The sequence below is a fragment of the Crotalus tigris genome, unplaced genomic scaffold, assembly GCF_016545835.1.
Source record: "Crotalus tigris isolate CLP2741 ecotype Arizona unplaced genomic scaffold, ASM1654583v1 scf7180000024454.734221, whole genome shotgun sequence".
Classification (NCBI taxonomy): Eukaryota; Metazoa; Chordata; class Lepidosauria; order Squamata; family Viperidae; genus Crotalus; species Crotalus tigris.
This window is the reverse complement of record NW_024100623.1, coordinates 70,701-90,226: the sequence shown is the minus strand read 5'-3', so window position 1 is coordinate 90,226 and position 19,526 is coordinate 70,701. Positions and strand designations below refer to the sequence as shown.

The 19,526-nt window shown below is 36.3% G+C and overlaps 1 protein-coding gene across 2 annotated transcripts in view; it reads left to right on the top strand.

Moving 5' to 3' along the window:
- Nucleotides 1–1,062: 1,062 nt before the first annotated feature.
- Nucleotides 1,063–19,526, top strand: part of GALNT3 (polypeptide N-acetylgalactosaminyltransferase 3) — a 34,864-nt gene continuing 16,400 nt past the window's right edge. Inside the window, exons 1-5 of one of the 2 annotated variants that reach the window (XM_039332216.1) lie at nt 1,063–1,433; nt 9,751–10,335; nt 11,490–11,662; nt 14,150–14,299; nt 16,886–17,120. In XM_039332216.1, coding sequence (XP_039188150.1) covers nt 9,821–10,335; nt 11,490–11,662; nt 14,150–14,299; nt 16,886–17,120 — 1,073 coding nt within the window. In that variant the 5' untranslated portion in view covers nt 1,063–1,433; nt 9,751–9,820. Of the gene's footprint in view, nt 1,465–9,750; nt 10,336–11,489; nt 11,663–14,149; nt 14,300–16,885; nt 17,121–19,526 lie in introns of both variants that reach the window. The other variant, XM_039332217.1, reaches the window with a different exon arrangement.

The following is a 19,526-nucleotide window of genomic DNA, read 5'->3' as shown; positions in this document are numbered from 1 at the left end:
CAGAATGATTACAGGTGGGCAAAGGGTGGGAGCAGGAGTGACTTTCAAGCATTGGAAATTATTCTTTCTCCTCCTTGGCTGTCTCAAAGAACTATCTGCCACTTTTCTGAGGTGAGAGAGAACAAAGAAAATCATGGACAGCAAGGAAAATTGCACCCCTACTCCCCAATACAGCATGTCCACAAGGTAATGCAGCACTATTTTTATCAGATGCAAGATGAAAGTGCAAGAAAATTAAGTCCTAGCCAAGCTGCCTGTGGACAGCTTGTAACCAGTGGGTTTAAAAGATAAGACAGAGTCACCAGCATGTTGGATCACTTTCTATAAGAGAGACTTTTCCCACACACATGATAATGCATGCAGTTATACCTATTTTCTGTCTGGCAATAAGGATCAGTAGGACACATAAGGCCGATTTGTCAATTACAATTTGTGCCAAATGTCAACTTCCGTTTAAAGATGTTTAATTTTTGATTATGTACCGTCAAGTCATTTTCGACTCCACAATTGGAGACCACAATTGGATTTGACTCCACAATTTGGAGACATGTGCCTGAGTTCTTTAATTTACCTGATTTTCACATCTTTATACTGACACAGTCCCTAAAGTCGCTAGGAGTAGGTTGGCATATAAATGTAGCATCTAGCAACCACTTTTTCCTTTTTTTAATTAAAGAACCCGATCTCCCATTAAGCACTGATGACACCCCCGGTATTTTATACCTGACTTTTTCCAAGCCAACAAGCCTTTTTGAAGGCATCTTTAGCAATAGGTTTCACTTTTGAATTGGAGGGATCCTACCTCGATGGGAATTGAGCAAACTAACCGAAACGGCCAATTGGGCTAATTTCCAAAATCAAACCTGCAGGGGAATCTAGAACTCCGTAGGAGCGAAAGATTGCACCAAACAAGGCCTTTTTTTTTTTTTTTTTTGCACGGCTGGAAGGAAAAAAAAAACCCTAAAGGGTGCACTTGCGATTGGAGAGTATTAAAAACACGCTGCTACAGCAAGCCTCATCTAGTTGGCCGGCTTCTGTTGATTCAGAAACGAAGGGCTGCAGAGGCGGCAAAACATCGCCGGTGCGCGCGCGCTCCCACTTTTTCTTAAGCTCCTCGCTCTTTTCTCTCTCTCTCCCCAACCGCCACTCCCGTGGCACGTGGCCTTCTTGCCTTCCGTTAAAAGAACGGAAGGAGGAGCTCTCGCCTCACCTGAGCTTCCAGAGAAACCCAGCCGAGCGCAATCGCGTTCGGCTTGAGCGCTCACCTGGGCGCCGCGGGCGACACATTGTTAGCCAATCACAATTTTCCTTGACCGCCGATCTCGCGCGGGAGGCGGGGAAACGAAAAGGGGAGAGAGAGAAAAAAAAGCCACACAGCTAGGCGCGAGCGGCCAAGGTTGCTTTCCTCTCCCGCTGGCTGGTCGAGGCCACAGGTAGGCGAGGGATCTGAACCGGGGAAAGAAGGTAGGGCTCTGCAGGGTCTGTCTTCGGAAGAACGGCGTATTCCCCCTCCTCTCTCTCGCCCGCTTCCCGCAACGCTCCCGAAGTCAAAAAGCCTTTCGTGGTTTTCGTCGGCGGCGCCTCTATTGAGAAGGAGGACCGGAGGGAGAGCAAGCGGGCGCCCATCCTCGCAAGACTCCCCCCCCCCGCTTTACATCTAGCGATTGGGCAGTATTTAGTCGTTAATATTTGATAGCGGTGCTGCATTATATGCAAGGCTTTGAGGGACGGGAGTTTGGATGGGCGTCGTGCCTTGACGCTTGTCTATCCTGTCAGAACGATCTCTTCATGCCATCCAAACTATTTTTAAAAAGTGCGAAAGTGTATTCGGTTAGTTCGGGCTACTGCTAATGGTAGCCCTGGGTTGTGAGGTAAAATGTGGGTATAGCTGTTTCCTAAGGAACAATTTGGGCACTGTCTGTCAAAACCCCATCATAGAACTGTATAGATTTTAGAATGATAAAAGAAACGGGGGGGCACAGAAGGATGGGGGGGATCTTTAATATGAAAAACCCGTGTGGTCTGGAGCTGCCCTGCAAGTTTGGGTTTTGAGTTAAGGCAAATTAAAAGTTGCCAGGGGCAGATCTAATCTGCATTTTATTTCCAGGAACTGCTTCCGGTAGTGATGTAGAAGGTTGTAATTTTCCAACAGAAGATGCTGACTTAAAAGAGAGGAGTAGCGTGAGATTGTACGTGGGATCACTGTGACTTAGTAGAACCCTTAAGTCTGAGGTGCAATTGTTAGATTTAGTTTGCAAGAACATTTTAAGAATATGTGGGATGTAATCTGAAGCAGGCTTGAGCTATTCTGGGTATGGGATGTGATAAAGAAAACTTTTGATGCTAGCATTAAACTATTATAAATATTTCCTTTTGTTGCCTAACTAAAACTATCTTTCTGACATACATGGTAATGCTTACTCAGAAGAAACTATTTAATTTCATAAATCACAGAAAAGTAAGTCTCCCTTGTATATAATCAATAAATATATTGAGGTTTTGATAATTGTTAGGAGTTATTAGATGCAGAGAACAGTATGTATATGTGTTATGCTATCTATACTTCTGTCAGAAATCAGGAAGTATATAAGTAACACAATTTTTTGTACCATACATAGTCTGTAAAGGCAGTTTTGCTATTAAAGAAAAATTCTGACAGGAACTGCTACATATCTAGTAGCATTGGAAAACCATTTCTAGTGTACTTGTCAGTCCATAATTAACCTGAATGGATCCAGATCCCAAACCATATAATTTGAAATATTTTGCCATGTGTATGGATCCTAATCTGACCATTTTAAATCCTAAATAATATATCATTAATTATTAAAATCATTCTAATTAGGTTATTGTTGCTTTCATTAAATTGAATGTCAGAGAACTCGGCCACTTCCGTCCCTGTTTGGTCCATGGTGGGGGTGGCGGTGGCGGTGGGGGCAGCAACTCTCCACCGTCCCTCATATGGCCCTTTGGAAGATTGTTTACCCTGTGTTAGAGCAACACTCAGAATTCATAAATCTGTTTGGTCACTAAGAGTTACATGATGGCATATAACTATCAGTATTCTATAACCTATATTACCATGTAGATAGGTTTGATGCTCTATTTTTCTTTTTTTTTTTTTCTTTTCTTTCTTTTTGTGCTAACTGGAGAATGCTCTACCAGGCTTAACAAGATTCTCTGGCCATCTGTTGAACTCAAACAATAAATGATGTTTTTGTTTTCTAATGTAAATGAAGGCTTTTCTTGGAAAAGCAGTTTTAAGCTATACTTCATGTAATTCTTATACTGAAAACGCTCACTTCTCTTTCCCAAATTTAACCAGAAGTGTGATTGGAGAAAGTTTTTCCTAAATTTTTAGAATAGTGCTACTTATTGCATGATACAAATTATATCAGTATGAGGTAATACAACAGCTTTGAATTGAGAGAACTATGAATGTTTCATAGCCAACATATAGGATCTCTGCATGTAAACTTTTATTGTGTTTACCAACGCTCCTTGCTCAACCATTTATATGGGCTTGCCACCTGCCTTGACAACTATATTTACTGTTTATACAAATGAGATTGACATTAGAATTCATAGTAATTTGTCCCCCATTTTTGGCTTATTTACAAACAATAGGATATCTATATCCTACATTGAAATAAATATATAAATGCTTTCTTCCAAAACATCCAGAGTTTGAGGTAATTTGGTATTTCTGCTCATTGCATTAAGAATTTTTGTTAATTTGTATCCTGAGGATTGGTATTGTAATACTACACCAGCAGGCTATGGCATGTGTTGTGCCAGTAGATGGCATCCATTTACATCAAATTAATTTTAAAAAATTAAACATAGCTACTCTTGAAAGATTTCTGTTCTCTCATAAGATCCCGGACATTTTTAATGTAAAGTTTTTAACAAATTGTTCTTCTAATTGTAAATATAATGGTATTAACAGGAGATATCATAAGAAATCAAGATGTATAGTTATCACTATATAACAGTGTTTCCCAAACTTGACAATTTTAAGGCATGAGGACTTCAACTCCCAGAATTCCACAGCCAGTGTTGCTGGCTGTGGAATTCTGGGAGTTGAAGTCCTCATGCCTTAAAACTGTCAAGTTTGGGAAACACTGCTATACAACAAGCTCCTTAAAATATGCAAATAATGAACATCTTCATTCATACAGAACAGATCCTCTTTTCTAAAAAGTTAAATGAGGCTTTCAACAAATTATTGAAGTTTTCTGTCCATAGCTCCAGCCAGTCAGTCACACTTCATTCCACAGTGCTATTACATTCTTCCTCCCATCTGACTTTCTATCTAGAAGTCTTTCAGCTTTGTGTTTTTATTGTTTTGTTTTGAAGAAATTTTATAATTTGGGATTTCTTTAAGTCTCTTGTGTCCTCTTTTGTGTGCATAGTAAAGTGCTGTTTGACTAAAAGAGAACAAGCAATTTAAGAATTGTGGTTATTAATATGGTAATATAAAAATAGAACCTGCAACATAACATTTGCAAAATTGAATACTGTGCTCAGAATTATGGCTAATCTATGCTTTGTCCACACATTTCCCTGCTTTTTAATATCCAGTATTCTGGGATCACTGAGCAGTTAAGTTCTTATTAAAAACAAATCAGTTTACTACTGCATTTATCCCATTTTCCTGGTTCACACAATACATTGAATCACATACTGACCAATTGCACTAATGTTTGCATGAAATCGTAGGCTATTAAAAAGCTATAATTGAAATTAACCAAGCTTAGTGTAATGTAATGTAATCACAAGGATTTGTTTAACTGAATTGGTTAGCTTTATAAAATTCATGTCTTAAGGTCTTTGAGAGGTGTTGCTCTCTCTATTCAGCCACTGTGAAACATACTATTGGCAGAATTATGAGAATGGCCTTCTTGGTATCTGCTCTAAGTTTTAGAAGTCCCTGTTAGGAAGATCACGCTAGTTTCATATATGTTATCTTTTTGCTAGAAGCTAATGTATTTAATTAGACAAGCCTTGAAATTTAGACTGACTTTTGATGAAGCAGATTTTAATGGTGTTATGTAATTTATTTCAGTCTTAAGCACATTTTAAGCAGAAAAACAAAAAGCAAGATACCACTGCATGCCGCATAATGCATGTGAGAATAACACCTCTATTAAGTAAAATAGCAACCATATATTTTTTCCAACTTTAAATGTAAGTAAGAGCAACTATTTGAAAATCATTGGTGGCTGGCTCCCTAGCAGTTTATGTACTGGGAAATGTCATCTTCCATGAATGGGAGACGGGAAGTTGTCAGGAATTTGTGACATCCATGGCAATCAAGGACTTGTCTCAAGCTACCATGACACAAACTACTGTGGTGGGGCCATGATACTAGTATTCACCTTGGAGGAATTCATGATCTGAGGATAAAGGACATCAATATCAGTCTATTGTCATGGTTCATTTGCTGGAATTCACAATCAGCACCACTCTCCATAGGGGGATTGGTCTGCTTTAAGCACTTTCCACTTTATTTCCAATGGGTACTTAGGGAATTTCCCAGCAACCATGCAGATAACTCTTGGATAGATTGGCTGAACTTTGGAGGATCAAGATAGGCAAGGCTTTTAATGGGGTTGCTCTGAAGTGGCCTGACTCTGTTGCTGATCCAAGAGGGTCTTTTCCAAATACCGGGGGTCTTTATGTGGGAGAGCACTGGAAGAGAAGATGACTAAAATAGGATCAGACGTAGGCATGAGCCCACATTTGCGCCTATTCTGTGACACTAAGAGCAGTGAAATATTAGTACTTTTCCATGGTTACTACATTCTCAGAGGACCATCTAGCAGCATTAATTACATGACTGAGACCTTTGGAGGCTTTAGGAACTTCTGCCTGAGCAATTTGCTAAGCATTTTGAAGATATTATCTCTTGAAGTAAACTAAGCTGGGACCACCCAGTAAATATTAGAATTCTCTTGATATTAAATTGTGAAAGCTTGATAGCTTTTCTCTCTCCCTTTTATACTCTGGATCAGTCTGAATTTCTTCCTTGCCCTTTCCTATCTTACTGGGCTAAGCTGATGTTTTTATAATATAGTATATTTTCTTCAAGATCATCTGCATCCTTCTCTATACTCTTATACTGGATCTGAGTTGGATGGTAGATGGGTAGATACTGATGAGATGATAGAAATAATGTCTTGCCAAGTAATTTGAGACTTTTCAAGCCTATGACACCTGAGGAAGTTGACAGTATCCTCTGTAGCTCAGCTACCTGCAAGTTAGAGCCTTGCTCTTCTTGGATAATACAAGCAGCCATAGAGGACACAAAAGGGCAAAGATCAAAGAGGTAATAAATATGTCTTTGGAGGAAAGACATGGCCTTGAAGGAGGTAGTTAAATGTCCCTTAAAAATTTATCTTTGACCTATCCATCTTGGGGAACTGTTAGCCAGTCTCCAACCTGCTACTTTTGAATAAGTTGTTGCAATGATAGTTGTGTTCCGGCTATAGAGTATCCTAGCTGAGATGGATTATCTCAGTCTCTCTTAGTCCGAATTTATACACTGATATTTTTTTAAAAAAATATTAAAAATTACATTATAGGGATAAAACTAATACAAACTATAAAAAGGAAAAAAGAAAAGATAAACATGCAAAGAAAAAATGAAGTAAAAAGAGAAAGAATCAAAATAATGTCCCCTTATAAAGTATAAACAACTTTAACAACTTATTACCATCTCTTAAAGTATAATAATCTCTTCATCCTGCATCTCATCACATTCTCTGTAAATCTTTAAAATATCAGCCATCCTAATTAGCAAAAGTCCAGTAATGGTTACCAGAAATAACAATATATTCTTTTTTTAACTTGATTAAAGTGATTAAATCCCTTCCTTTTATGTTTATATCTCTTTTTCTATCTTTAATCAAATTCCCAAACTTCATCATTCCAATCTAATCAATGTTCAGTTTATTGCAGTCATAGACCAGTATAAATAATAAATAAAATTTAAGACGTTCAACATTTAATATGCTAACCGAGACCTGTAGAGTCTGAGATGTATCCTTTGGATTTTTTATAGTTTCTCTGAGCATTGCATGGTCTGACCGTGGGGTGAATTTGCTGAGACATATAGTGCAGGGAGGATTGGCAATTGTCTTGAATGTTTTCCACTTGTGAATAATCTTCCTCACTGTAGAATGAAGGACTTTAAATTATTTGGAAATGGCCTTATAGCCCTTCCCAGAATGATGGGCAGCAACAGTTGCTTCTCTAAGATCATTGCTGGTGTCTTTGACATTGCCTAAATCAGAATAGTATATGCTGTGTTAACATATACCTCAATGCTGGAGACCAGTGAAGTCCTAAAACTTCAGCTTTTATAGAGGTAATCACACTTGCTGTTGATCAATTGAGAAACTTTCTGGTGGCTGGGTAACTGTGTAAGCTTTCTGATGGTTTCTAACTATGTAAGATAGCTGGCAGTGGTGACAGTATATCTGTTGCGTACTGGTGACAGGAAGGTTGGAGCCTTCCCTAGATCTGCTTGCCTCTCTGCATCCTTTAATCTTTGCTTCAGGGTTTGTTTCGTCTGATCATTAGCCATGTTAAGAATTGTAAGGGGAGAGTAGCCTGGATTTCAAAGATTAGATTCAACAGCCTTGATCCAGGGGGACTGAAAACTGTCTTCAAGAATTAATGGTGCTAAGCCTTGAGGATAGAAGTTGAGTTTTAAGGAAAGGGTTATAGAAGCCTAGACACACTGTTGACTCAAGTTTTATCATACGTATCTCCACTCGTAGATGTGCATTTGAGATACAGCATGGTATCTGGAGAGCTGCTCTTATGAATTTGGATTGTACCCTTTCTAGAGAGGTGAAACACGAGCCTACGGAATTAGATGCAAAAGAGTCCCATAAAGAAGCTGAGCCTGAAAGAGCTTCAGTGAGGCTGGAACAATGTTCTCTCTTGGATCAGAAAAAAATAAGGGTGGCATTAGCGGTTCTTTGTCCAGGAGCAGTAGCATATTCACAGTGGGCTTTCATTGAGCCAATGGTTAGTGGTTAGGGGGTCTAGAAAGTCTGGAACTTTGTTTGTCTTACTGAGTCTTAATTTATCTAAATCTAAATCTGAATAATGAATATAAAATATTTTACTTTGCTGATATGGCTCTACCACTCTGAACCAGAATTTTCCTACATGTTCATAATTTTTAAAGAGATTTAATAGGGATTGTAATACTGAAGGGTGATACAGATTTTCTTTTATTTGTGCATATACCTATTGGGAAACTCTTCAAATAATTTGATTATAGTAAATGGTATGTGCAGTTTGGAGGGATTTTTTTTGCTGTACAAAAACTAATATGCAAAACAGTTTTAAGACACAGGATTGCCAGTCTTGCATAAGGCAATATGGCTGAAAGGCTAGCATACATCTGGTTATAGCAGGGGTAGGCAATCTTGGCTCTTTTATGACTCGTGGACGTCAACTCCCAGAATTCCTGAGCCAGCCATGCTGAGGGGAAAGGGAGAGGTTTCTAAGCTGAGCCATGCTGACTCAGGAATTCTGGGAATTGAAGTCCACGAGTCATAAAAGAGCCAAGGTTGCCTACCCCTGGGTTAGAGCAACGTTCTTTCCAGTACTACTTGAGAGATTATCTCTAATACCTGACTGGGCAAGATGCTTATCAAATAATAAATAGCATATACTATTCTGATTTAGGCAAAGTGCCTAGCAGGTAGCAACACATTCAAAAGTAATGTGAGAGACATACTGGTAAGTATCCATCCATCTGTAAAATTAGAATGGCTACCATGTCAAATAAATGCATAACATTATAATGCAGCTTAACCTCTCTGTCCTCTCAAATGACATAGAACTGGATAAAAATAATCTGTTGCTTAATACTGCAACTACAAGTTTTTCTTTTACTGTCTGGCAATCAAAAAATACAACCAGAAGTTTCATTTGAAAAAAGAAAAATGCAGTGGTTCTAATTAAAATATAACTTTTATCATTTGGATAGTGCTGTTTTAATACATTTTACTGCTATTTTAATACGGATGTTTCTTCAAGTAGAAATGATTCTCTGCCAATAGGGAGATTGTAAAAATGGGTTTTGCTAATCTTAGTTGTAAAAGTCTTCAACCATTCAAAGGTGTAAAAATGGTTTGGAAACATATCTGAAAATGCATATAGGATACTGAAAGGGAAAGTGGAGATTTATCTTGGGATGCGCAAAACATTTTGTCTTTTCAGTCCCAAAATGGGCCATCTGAATGTTCCAGAAGTGATCAACTGAAAAATGGGCATTAACAGAAAAGGACCATTTTAAGGTTGGATCATATCCAAAGCACACAAAATAGAAGTACCTTTTCAAAGTTGGAACACTTCCAAAACAGAATGACTCATTTCGAAGTTTGAACTGCCTATTTCAGGGGCACAATTCAGGGACACATAACAGAATATTGTGAACTTCCTTGAGATTCATTAGTCTACAATTAAAATTTTTAGAGGATCTGATCTAAAATATATCGACGAATATACCTAAGAATAATCTATGTACAATAAAATAAACTGGCAGATATATCTAATGAGGGTTCTTATAGGATTCAAATACTCTAATAAGTTTAGAAAATGAACATTATTTCAGCAACCCTGAAAGGTAGTGACTTTGTGAATTTATTATTAATTTAAATTGTTGCAATTATTTTTATGAATAAACATACATTGGTATGATTAATGTTTTTAAAAATCTTGCAGGTTTTCCCATTTTGTGAACTTCTTTGTATAAAAGAACATTTTTTGAAGCAGTTCTATATGTCTACTCTCCATGATGACTTATATGAGAATGCTACGGCGCTTCATAATGAAACAGTTTTCCCAGAAGAAACTTTGGAAGTTTACGTTCGTTATTTTTGTCTTCTTAATAATTTTGGTTTTGTTACAACGAGAAGTAGGTGTCCAAGAATTTAATGAGGAACCTGGAGTGCCATCTCATGATGAAAAGAAAACTGTATTAGATCTAGTGTTAAACGCTGTGAACAACATTAAAGCTGCAAAACCAAAAATGCAAATTAAAGCACCTCTTAGGCAGACTCATAATGCTGAACAGAAGCACTGTTTGCCAGGATATTACACAGCTGCTGAATTGACTCCTTACCTTGAGCGTCCCCCTCAGGACCCTAATACTCCAGGGGCTTCTGGTAAAGCATTCAAAATCATCAATTTAAGCCCAGATGAACGGAAAGAGAAAGAGCACGGTGAAGAAAAGCATTGTTTTAATGCATTTGCCAGTGATAGGATTTCTTTACATCGAGATCTAGGACCAGACACACGACCTCCTGAGTACGTTGAAATGTATTTGGATCTAAGAACAAATATTCTAGTTTTTGATTAAAAATATGTAAAATATTGAAAAGGGGTATCTTGAGCTTCTATTTCTGTATTAAGATGTGAACTGTGACTGCTGTTATTATAGCTTCCCCCAAGCCACATCATCCTTGTGGAAATAAGATTGGCCCCCATCTTAACACTCCTTCCGTCTTTCTGAAGACATGATTTTGCCAGTGGGCCTGGGGACCCCCATGGTGGTACGGGGTCATCAAGTGATTGGTTTGATTGTTGTCGCCAGGAGGGTGTGGGTTTATTAGATTTTGTATTGGGATTTTATTTTTGTAAGTCGCCTGATGTTACTGTGAATGAGTAAGATGGCTATACAAATTTCTTAATAATAAATAAATAACATAATTGCTAATTCTTACATCTGTAGATATAGCATACAGATACATACCTACATTTGAAATAGTTGATGATAGCAAATCATGCATCTAAAAAAATATTAAGAAATCTTGAAAAATTTATATGGGGCTGGAGCACTTCCAATACATGGATTAAACTCTTAATGCAATTTTCCAGCAGTAGAATTTTTTTTTTTTATTTTAAACTTGTTTATTTAAAATTTGAATAGTTTGCTAATTATGATGCAGGTTTGTGGGCAATTATTCTAAATCTTTATATTCCCTCATAATGTCAATCTTATAAAGTGGATTAGATAGGAAATTTGACCAGATGAGCTTATTCTACTTTATTATAGCCTATATTAGTAGAATCTTGCAAGTCTGAAAGAATAGATCTCATCCCAAGAAATTAGTAAAGGCTTCTTCTGTATCTCTTATCCCACCCAATTTTCAGCTGTAGACTAAGCTGTCTCTTATCTGAGTATTCCATAGACAGCATCTCTGGGCCCAGTCTCTCAAGGTCATTTCCACATACCATTACACACAATGTGATACAGAGATTATCATTTTATTGTTTTAAATGAAATTCTTAGAAAACACCTGTGCCATGTTACTTTTGTTACATGTTTTTTTTAAAGTAATGATTAAATAGTTTTACCATACGTGCAAAGCTCATTGATCGTGTTTTATCGATGCCATGAGTTTCAAGATCTGACATTTCTGATTCAATTTTTTCCTATAAACTATGGTTTTATCCTCCAGATGTATTGAACAGAAATTTAAGCGCTGTCCTCCACTGCCTACTACAAGTGTTATCATAGTGTTTCACAATGAAGCATGGTCAACTCTTCTGAGAACAGTTTATAGTGTGATGTATACTTCCCCTGCAATATTACTGAAGGAAATAATTTTGGTAGATGATGCCAGTGTGGACGGTAAGATGCTGTCTCTAAACTATAGATTACTTTCAGATTTGGTTTTTACTAATGAATATATACAGCCGTTTCAAGGGATGAAATATCCACCTCCCATATACTATACCAACAATCAAGTAGAGATAGTCCTTGACTTAGGACCATTTGTTTAGCAACTAATTGAAATTACAACAGTGATGAAAAAAAGAGAGTTAGACTAGTCTTAGCACAACTGTTGCAGCATTCCCACAGTCATGTGATCAAAATTGGAGCACTTGGCAGCCTGTGGTTTGCAGGATCCTGAGGTCACATGATCACCATTTGTAACCTTCCCAGGCAACTTTTTATAAGCAAAGTCAATGGGGGAAATGGGATTTGCTTATCAACATTAGTGATTTGCTTAATGAATGTAGTTTTTGACTTAACAACCTTGGCAAAAGAGGTGGTAAAATTGGGCAGAACTCACTTAATGATCACTTTGCTTAGTGCAGCAGTTCTCAACCTATGGGTCGCGATCCCATTTGGGATTGATCGACCATTTCACGGGGGTCATCAAGCAAGGCTGTCCGCCATTTTTTTCCCCTTTTCTGGCGGGTGCCTTACCTCCCTTGGGCTGGGCCAGCTGGTGGCCCAGCCGGTGGTCGGCCTGTTCCATCTCTGCCGCTTGCCAGCTACGCCTCGGCCGGCGCAGGGGGCGGCACTACGCATGTGCGGCACTCCCGGACAGGGAAAGTCCTCGACTTACGACCAGTTGGGTAGTCCTCGACTTATGACCGGTTTAGTCCTCGACCTACGGCCGGTTTAGTCCTCGACTTACGACCGGTTGGGGGTCGCGGCATTAAAAAGATTGAGAACCACTGGCTTAGTGATTGAAGTTCCAGTCCAAACTGTGGTTGTAAGTTGAAGTCTACCTGTACAATGTAAATACATCCATATATGTTTTTAAGCTGAATTAGTTTGCATGCACTTTCTTTTTGGCTCAATTCAATCTAAGTCAAATTATGGTTAAGATTATTTTACATCTAGATCTCAATTGCTCAAGCTAGAATTGGAAATGTGCCAAATTATTTTAGCAGTATAGTTGGACTAGTTGGTTTTATGCAATGCTTGATGTGATGCTAAACCTGATAAATGCCAAACTATTGCTGTCTTAAAGGGTTGTTACACTATAAAGCAGGAACACTTTTTCTAATGAAGTTCCTTGGTGATGGAAAATAAAGGAGATGGAATTCTAAATCATATGTAGATAGCGTTACATTGAGAAGTCTAAAGATGGATCAATCTGAATTAAGTCACGGACTTTCTTTGCTTGCTACACTTACTAAGATTCATTGTAAAAGAACACGGTGCATCAATTTATCCTGGTAGTTCTTCCCCTACAGTGGCCATTACTGGCTGTTTTAGGACTTAACAAATTGTTGAAATACAGGATACACATTCTTTCTACCCTCACCTAACCAGTAACTGAAGCCATTCAAGCAATTGTGGGGAGGCTCAGTACTACAAACAAGAGAAGGATGGGCATATGTGTGCAACAAGTTATTTATCTTGGTTCTGAGCTAACCAGCAATATCTTTTTTGTTGTCAAAGGGGAAAACTAGCTGATATTACATGCTTAATCATATACGTAGTAGAATATGGCATAGAATGTGCCCCTTTGTCTTGTTAATCAGTAAGTATTTTCCTAGTATATCAGTTGTCCATTTTCAACTTTTCCTTCTGTCTTCTAAAAACCTCATTCTGATTAGAACAGCTCATCTTGTTGCTGATTGTTCCTATTGCATGACACTGCCACAACCATTCATGCAATTGAGTAATATTCTAAAAGTGCCCGTGGGTAGTCCATTGTGATCTAAAATTATCATTTTCGATTGTGTATATATAGGACTTCTGGGAATGTTATTGCCTTGGATGAATGATAAATGTGACACACATTTTTTACGTAGATTGTAAGGCTGATTCCTGCTACCTATCAGAGGTACTGGATCATTATAAGAAATTCATATGAGTAATTCATATTGAGAACAGATTTTTTTAAACAATATTCTCCATCAACAACTTATTCTCTTTAAAGCATTGGTCACGGTCTCTTAAATCAGGATGAGCTAACCTTTAATTTTTCTTTTAAAATGTAACACTTGTCTATAACAATATTCAGTTATAAAGTGCTTGATTGTAAAGCCAAATTGGTTTAAATGATACAAAATAACATTCATTTGATTCCAACTAAATATATGGATCACTTTTTCCAAAAGCACAAAAATTTGCCAAAGCTTAACTTTATTAGTAGATATTAGCAATTACAGTTTTGCTGAATTAAGGTGGTACTTGTTTGGTCACTTGTTCGTCTTTTAATAATGAGATGGTAAGGAAGCTTTTAGAACTGTAACCATGATCATTGAAAAATTACATTATTTTTGGTTTTCTTCACTGAAGAACTGATCCTAACAAATAAAATTTAACATTATGTTTGTTGAAGGTGTAGAAAATAACTTGTTTTCTTTTCAGACTACTTGCAGGATAAACTAGATGAGTATGTGAAACAATTCCAAATAGTTAAAGTTGTCCGACAAAAGGAAAGAAAGGGGCTTATCACTGCTCGGTTGTTAGGTGCTTCAGTAGCGACCGGAGAAACCCTGACTTTTTTGGATGCACACTGTAAGTATGTCTAGATAGTTCACTGAGCACCAGAGGAGCACTAAGTAACTTGAGACATATTATCCTATTTTGTCACTGAATTTCTATCAAATCTAAAATTAGGATGCACTGATTTAGGGAAGCTACTGTAGCTCATTTCAGGATCCGGTTACTTCTGGTGAGTTCTTTCCCAGATTGGAATCAATATTCTGAGGTCAAGGTGTTTGAACCGCAAAACATGTTGCATGTCTCTAAAAGAATAATAATGTGAAAAATATACTAAAATACAATAAAATAAATGTATACTATGTGTGTGATTTTCTTTTGAATTATTATTTTTAATTTAATAGGAGCATTGCAGATGACATGTTTCATCTTGTTAGAGTAGGAAATAGGTTTTTTTTCTTAAAAGATAGATTCTCAAGTAGCTATTTAAATATATGGGGTTACATCACAAAATCTGGCATGCAAATGCATAAAATGGTTGGGATTTTTATAGTGTTACAGAGGAACTGAAAGAATAGAGAAGCTTTAGAATTCTATTCCCCCACTGCATCATTTAATATGCTATTTTTCAAACTTGAGAATATTGAGATATTGCCATCATAACTTATTATTTAGAAGTCCAGAACTTAAACAGTACATTTCTTAAAATTAGTAAAGAGAGTTGAAGGCATATCTCAGCAGGATACGTCTGGTGTTCAAAAGAATATTATTGTATAACAGTATAATTCATAATTAGTTGCAGCACAAACGAAATTGGGAACTAAATGTAAAGGCAAGCAATTATTTCTAAGTAACTCCAAAATCCAGAACAATTCACATACATTGATCCTATCTTACAGTTCAAGACTTGAAATAATTGAGTAGTTCCAAATAAGTGAATTCTTGCCAGATAGAATAGATAGAAATAGTGATTTGATAAAAATACTTATGAGCATGTGTATATTTTTTCTTTCACCCTGTCTTTATCCATTAGAATAAAACTAAATTCAGTGCCCAGTAAATGGTACTGTGGATCTCCATGATTAGAAAACGCAAAGTGTTCTCTGCCCTTTTTCAGAACCACCCTTTGCCCTTTATCTAACAAGACCTAAATATGTCAAGTGCTGCTGACTGCTCACTTGTTAGAAGTGATTGTTCTATCAGGTCTTCTAAAACTTTTATGAACTCTGACCAGGAGTACATTTCCAGTCTCAGGATCTAGAAATATGGAAAGAAAAACATCTCTGAACTTGCATGGAATACTTTTATTTCCTTGAATAACAACAGGCTCCCAATTCCTTGCACATTTAAAATTCAAGAACAGTTTGCTTCCAAGCACCTGCAGAGCTTAGACTTTTCAAAAGAAAGGTTAAACTAATAAAATGTTATAGTATCAAAAATAAGTAAATATTGCCAGAATTTAAACAAAAACAACTAGTGATATTGCCAGAATTTGTTAAAGAACAAATTGAAGGCACGCTTAGAAGTATACTGAATATACTGAGATTTAAGTTGATTTTTTTAAAAAAAGTGGGAAAGAATAGGATATCTTAACTAGGCCGAATACTGATTCCTAATTGGCTTAAGTACCAAAAAAGGAATAAAGTTCTGTTTTTCTTTATTATTTCTTCTTTCCTAGGTGTGATCACTAAATTTTAAACATTATATTTGAAAAGGCACTTTTAATTTAATGTTCCTCTCAGCTAATTCAAAATTCCTTCCAGTAAACAGGAGAAATAAAAAACAAACCTAACCTGTTTGGAAGTTTTCTTTTGAGTAGTTAGACTTTTGACAAGAGAGTTGAGTGTGAGGAAACAGAATTAATAACTGAATATTATTACTTTGCTTTCCTTTATGTAAGCAGAGGTTTTGTATTTCCATTTCTCAGGACTTAGACTTAGCTACTTATAAAATGTATAAGGCAAGAAAGATTAAAAAAATGCAGCTGCTTCTTTAGAATTATTTTGTGAAATAACTTTTTAAATTCTGAAAAATTTTCTGCAATTGATGAATGTATATGCTGTTGAAAGAACTGCAGTTGAATAAGAAATTAGATTTCGCTGATTTCAGAGAAGCATCCAAGTTTATTCACAGATTTAGTTGAGCATTTTCTTACATAAATTAAAGCAATATAAAAGAATCTAGAATTTGTCTACATCTGTTTAAATCTTTGTTCTTGCCCTTCTTTGTGCCTTTGTTTATATGTTGGCTGTTATTTACCAAAATAACTATTGAATTAAGTTTGAAAACTGAAAAATACATTTAATATAAAATATAATAAAACAATATTTGTCTTATTCACAGGATTAATTACAATTTTCAAGATTTTTTACAATATTCTTCTATATGGCTTCAGACACACTTAATTTTTTTTTCTTTTGAATAACTATTACACTAAGAAAACTATTTAAAATTAATTATATTTTACCTTGACAATACATATTTAGTGTTATTTAATGATAATTGTTTGTAAACTGTAGAAGTTTTTATGAAATTGATAAAAAAGTGTCCTGTGGAACAGTTCTTAAAAATAATTTCCAGGGACTAAAATTATATTTATAGTTGAAGTGTATTTGAAATGTTCTTGTGCAGGTGGAAAAACGGCTCGTTTCTTTATTTTAGGTGAGTGTTTTTATGGATGGCTAGAACCTTTACTAGCCAGAATAGCTGAAAATGATACTTGTGTTGTAAGCCCTGATATTTCTTCTATTGACCTCAATACTTTTGAGTTTAATAAACCTTCTCCTTATGGTCAAAACCACAACAGAGGAAATTTTGACTGGAGTTTATCTTTTGGCTGGGAATCTCTTCCTGAACATGAAAACAGAAGAAGGAAAGATGAAACCTATCCTATTAAGTAAGTAATGAAACGTGAGTTATTCACTTTTTGTCATGCTTTTTTTGTGAATGAAATACAAAAGAACAAAAAGTTCTATGTTTTTATGTATCTGGCTATCCAGCTTTGATCTCTTAAATATATTTATTGCATCCAAAGAAAGCCTGGTCCACTTAATGTGTGCAAAAATTTATATAAAATAAGTTCTATCCACTCAGTGTAAAAGTTGCATCAAAATGAGATGGGTGGCAAATAAATTTAATAAATAAATTAAAAGTGGTACATAACTGAATAGCTGCAATGCAAACTTTGAAAGAATTCCATGCTAATATTCCTAAGCGTGGAGCAATTTTCCTCAGGTTTTGTGAAGGAGATGGCAGAGATGTAATGTTTATTCAGCCCTGAGAAAGTAAGAAGTATGAGAAAGTAATTCAGAACAGCCCCACCATGACCTTTTTGTCTTTAAAGGGGAGTGGTGAAGGTTTTGGACAAGGCTTTCTATTGATAAATCCTACAACAATAAAATAGAATGCTGGAATCTCTGGAAAGCTCTTTCCTGACACTGCTTGAAAGATCGGCCTATCTCAAAAGGCTGACACTTAGGATCAATAGTTTGATTAAGTGTAAATGGGTTGTACATGGGGAAATAGTTGATTTTAGAATTTTTAGAATATTATGGAATGCAGGCTAGATATAATTCATGAATGAAGATAAGTACATGTGTCCCAGGATACGGTTGCAGGATCCAATCTGTGTCAGTCACCGGAGCCAGAGGTTTAAACTTCCAAGCTTTCGGACTTGTGCTGGAGCCCATCCTCATGGAACTTTTCTCTCTCTCTTTCTTGAGAGAGAAGTTCCCTGAGGATGTGCTCCAGCACAAGTCCAAAATCTTGGAAGACTAAACCTCTGGTCCCAGTGACCGACCCAGATTGGATCCTAGATATAATTCACTTGAAATCTACATTAGGTTTTACTTTATTTCTTCGTAATGACTGACTTCTGAAAAGTTATTGAACTTGTCGACTTTTCAGTGATTTAATTTTACTGTAGCAATATTACTATATTAGGCTGGAAGAATGTCAAATCAAATAAGATTATTTATCCTCAGATATCAAAAGCCCCCACTTTTAACCCCAGGAAAACTCTTTTCTGTTTCTGATTTTGAAATGGATTACAGTATTCTACACACATCCACCTCATATGGTAGAAGGAACCTGGTATCTGATGACATTTCCAACATTTCATAGACCTGTCCTTAAACATTTTAGCTAATCTTTCTGGAGACATGTACCATCTGTAAAACATTTTGTACATATTTTCTTTATACGCCGTCGCCATTGTCAATTTATAGTTTCTTTCCATAGTTGCTGCCATTTATCTAATTCAATTGTGTATCCAAAATTCCTTGTCCATTTTATCATTGTCTCTTTCACTTGTTCCTTCTCTAACTCCATATGTAGTAGATAACTGTACATTTTTTAAATCCATTTTTCTTCCGTTCCTGTGAGTATTTCATCTAACTCTGTTGTCCCCAAATTAACACCATCTATTTTAACATCTTTTTCATATCTAGATTGTATTTGCGTTCTCATGTACCAATCCATCTTTATTCCTTGTTCCTTTAATTGTTATTTGGTTTTCAACTCCCCCATATCTGTTAGTAAGTCTTTATATCTTATAATGTTTCCCATGTTAAACATATTGGGGTGTATTAGTGCCTCCATAGAAATATAATTGGAATATAATTAGAACATGGATAGAAAAGATGATATAACAACTTATAGAACTAAGACCAGAAATATTCCTGTTGGGTATTCTAGCAGGGAAATACAATAAAGAGAAAACATATTTAATTATTCATATAATTACGGCAGCCAGGATTGTGTTAGCACAAAATTGGAAAGCACTGAAAGCCCCCACAGAGGGAGAGGTGATTGGGAAAATACTGGAATGTGCAGAAATGAATAGACTAACAATGACAATTAAAAATAAGACAGAGTCAGACTACTATGAAATCTAGGGAACTTTTTATGATTGGCTGAAAAGAGAATACGGTTAAAAGATAGTTAACATCAATTTAGATGGAAGAAGAAGGAGCAGATAAGGAGGGAAACCCAGGCGATACAGTATTGAATAACTGGAGGTTGTATAAATATTTATAGAAGTATATACAGAGAAGTTTAGATAAATAGAAGTATTAATGTAAGAGAAAATTAATCTTATTGTATATAATACAGATAGGGAAATTTGGAGAGAGGAGTTGCTCAGACATTACCCCTGAATTATATCTGAAGAGGGATGAGAGGGAAGAAAGGAGAGGAGAGAAAAGAGTAAAGGAGGGGAGAAGGAAGAAGGAAGGCTGGAGGAGAAGGGGAGAAAGGGGAGGAGAGTGGTGAAGGAAAGAGAAGAGGAGAGGAAGAAGAGGGA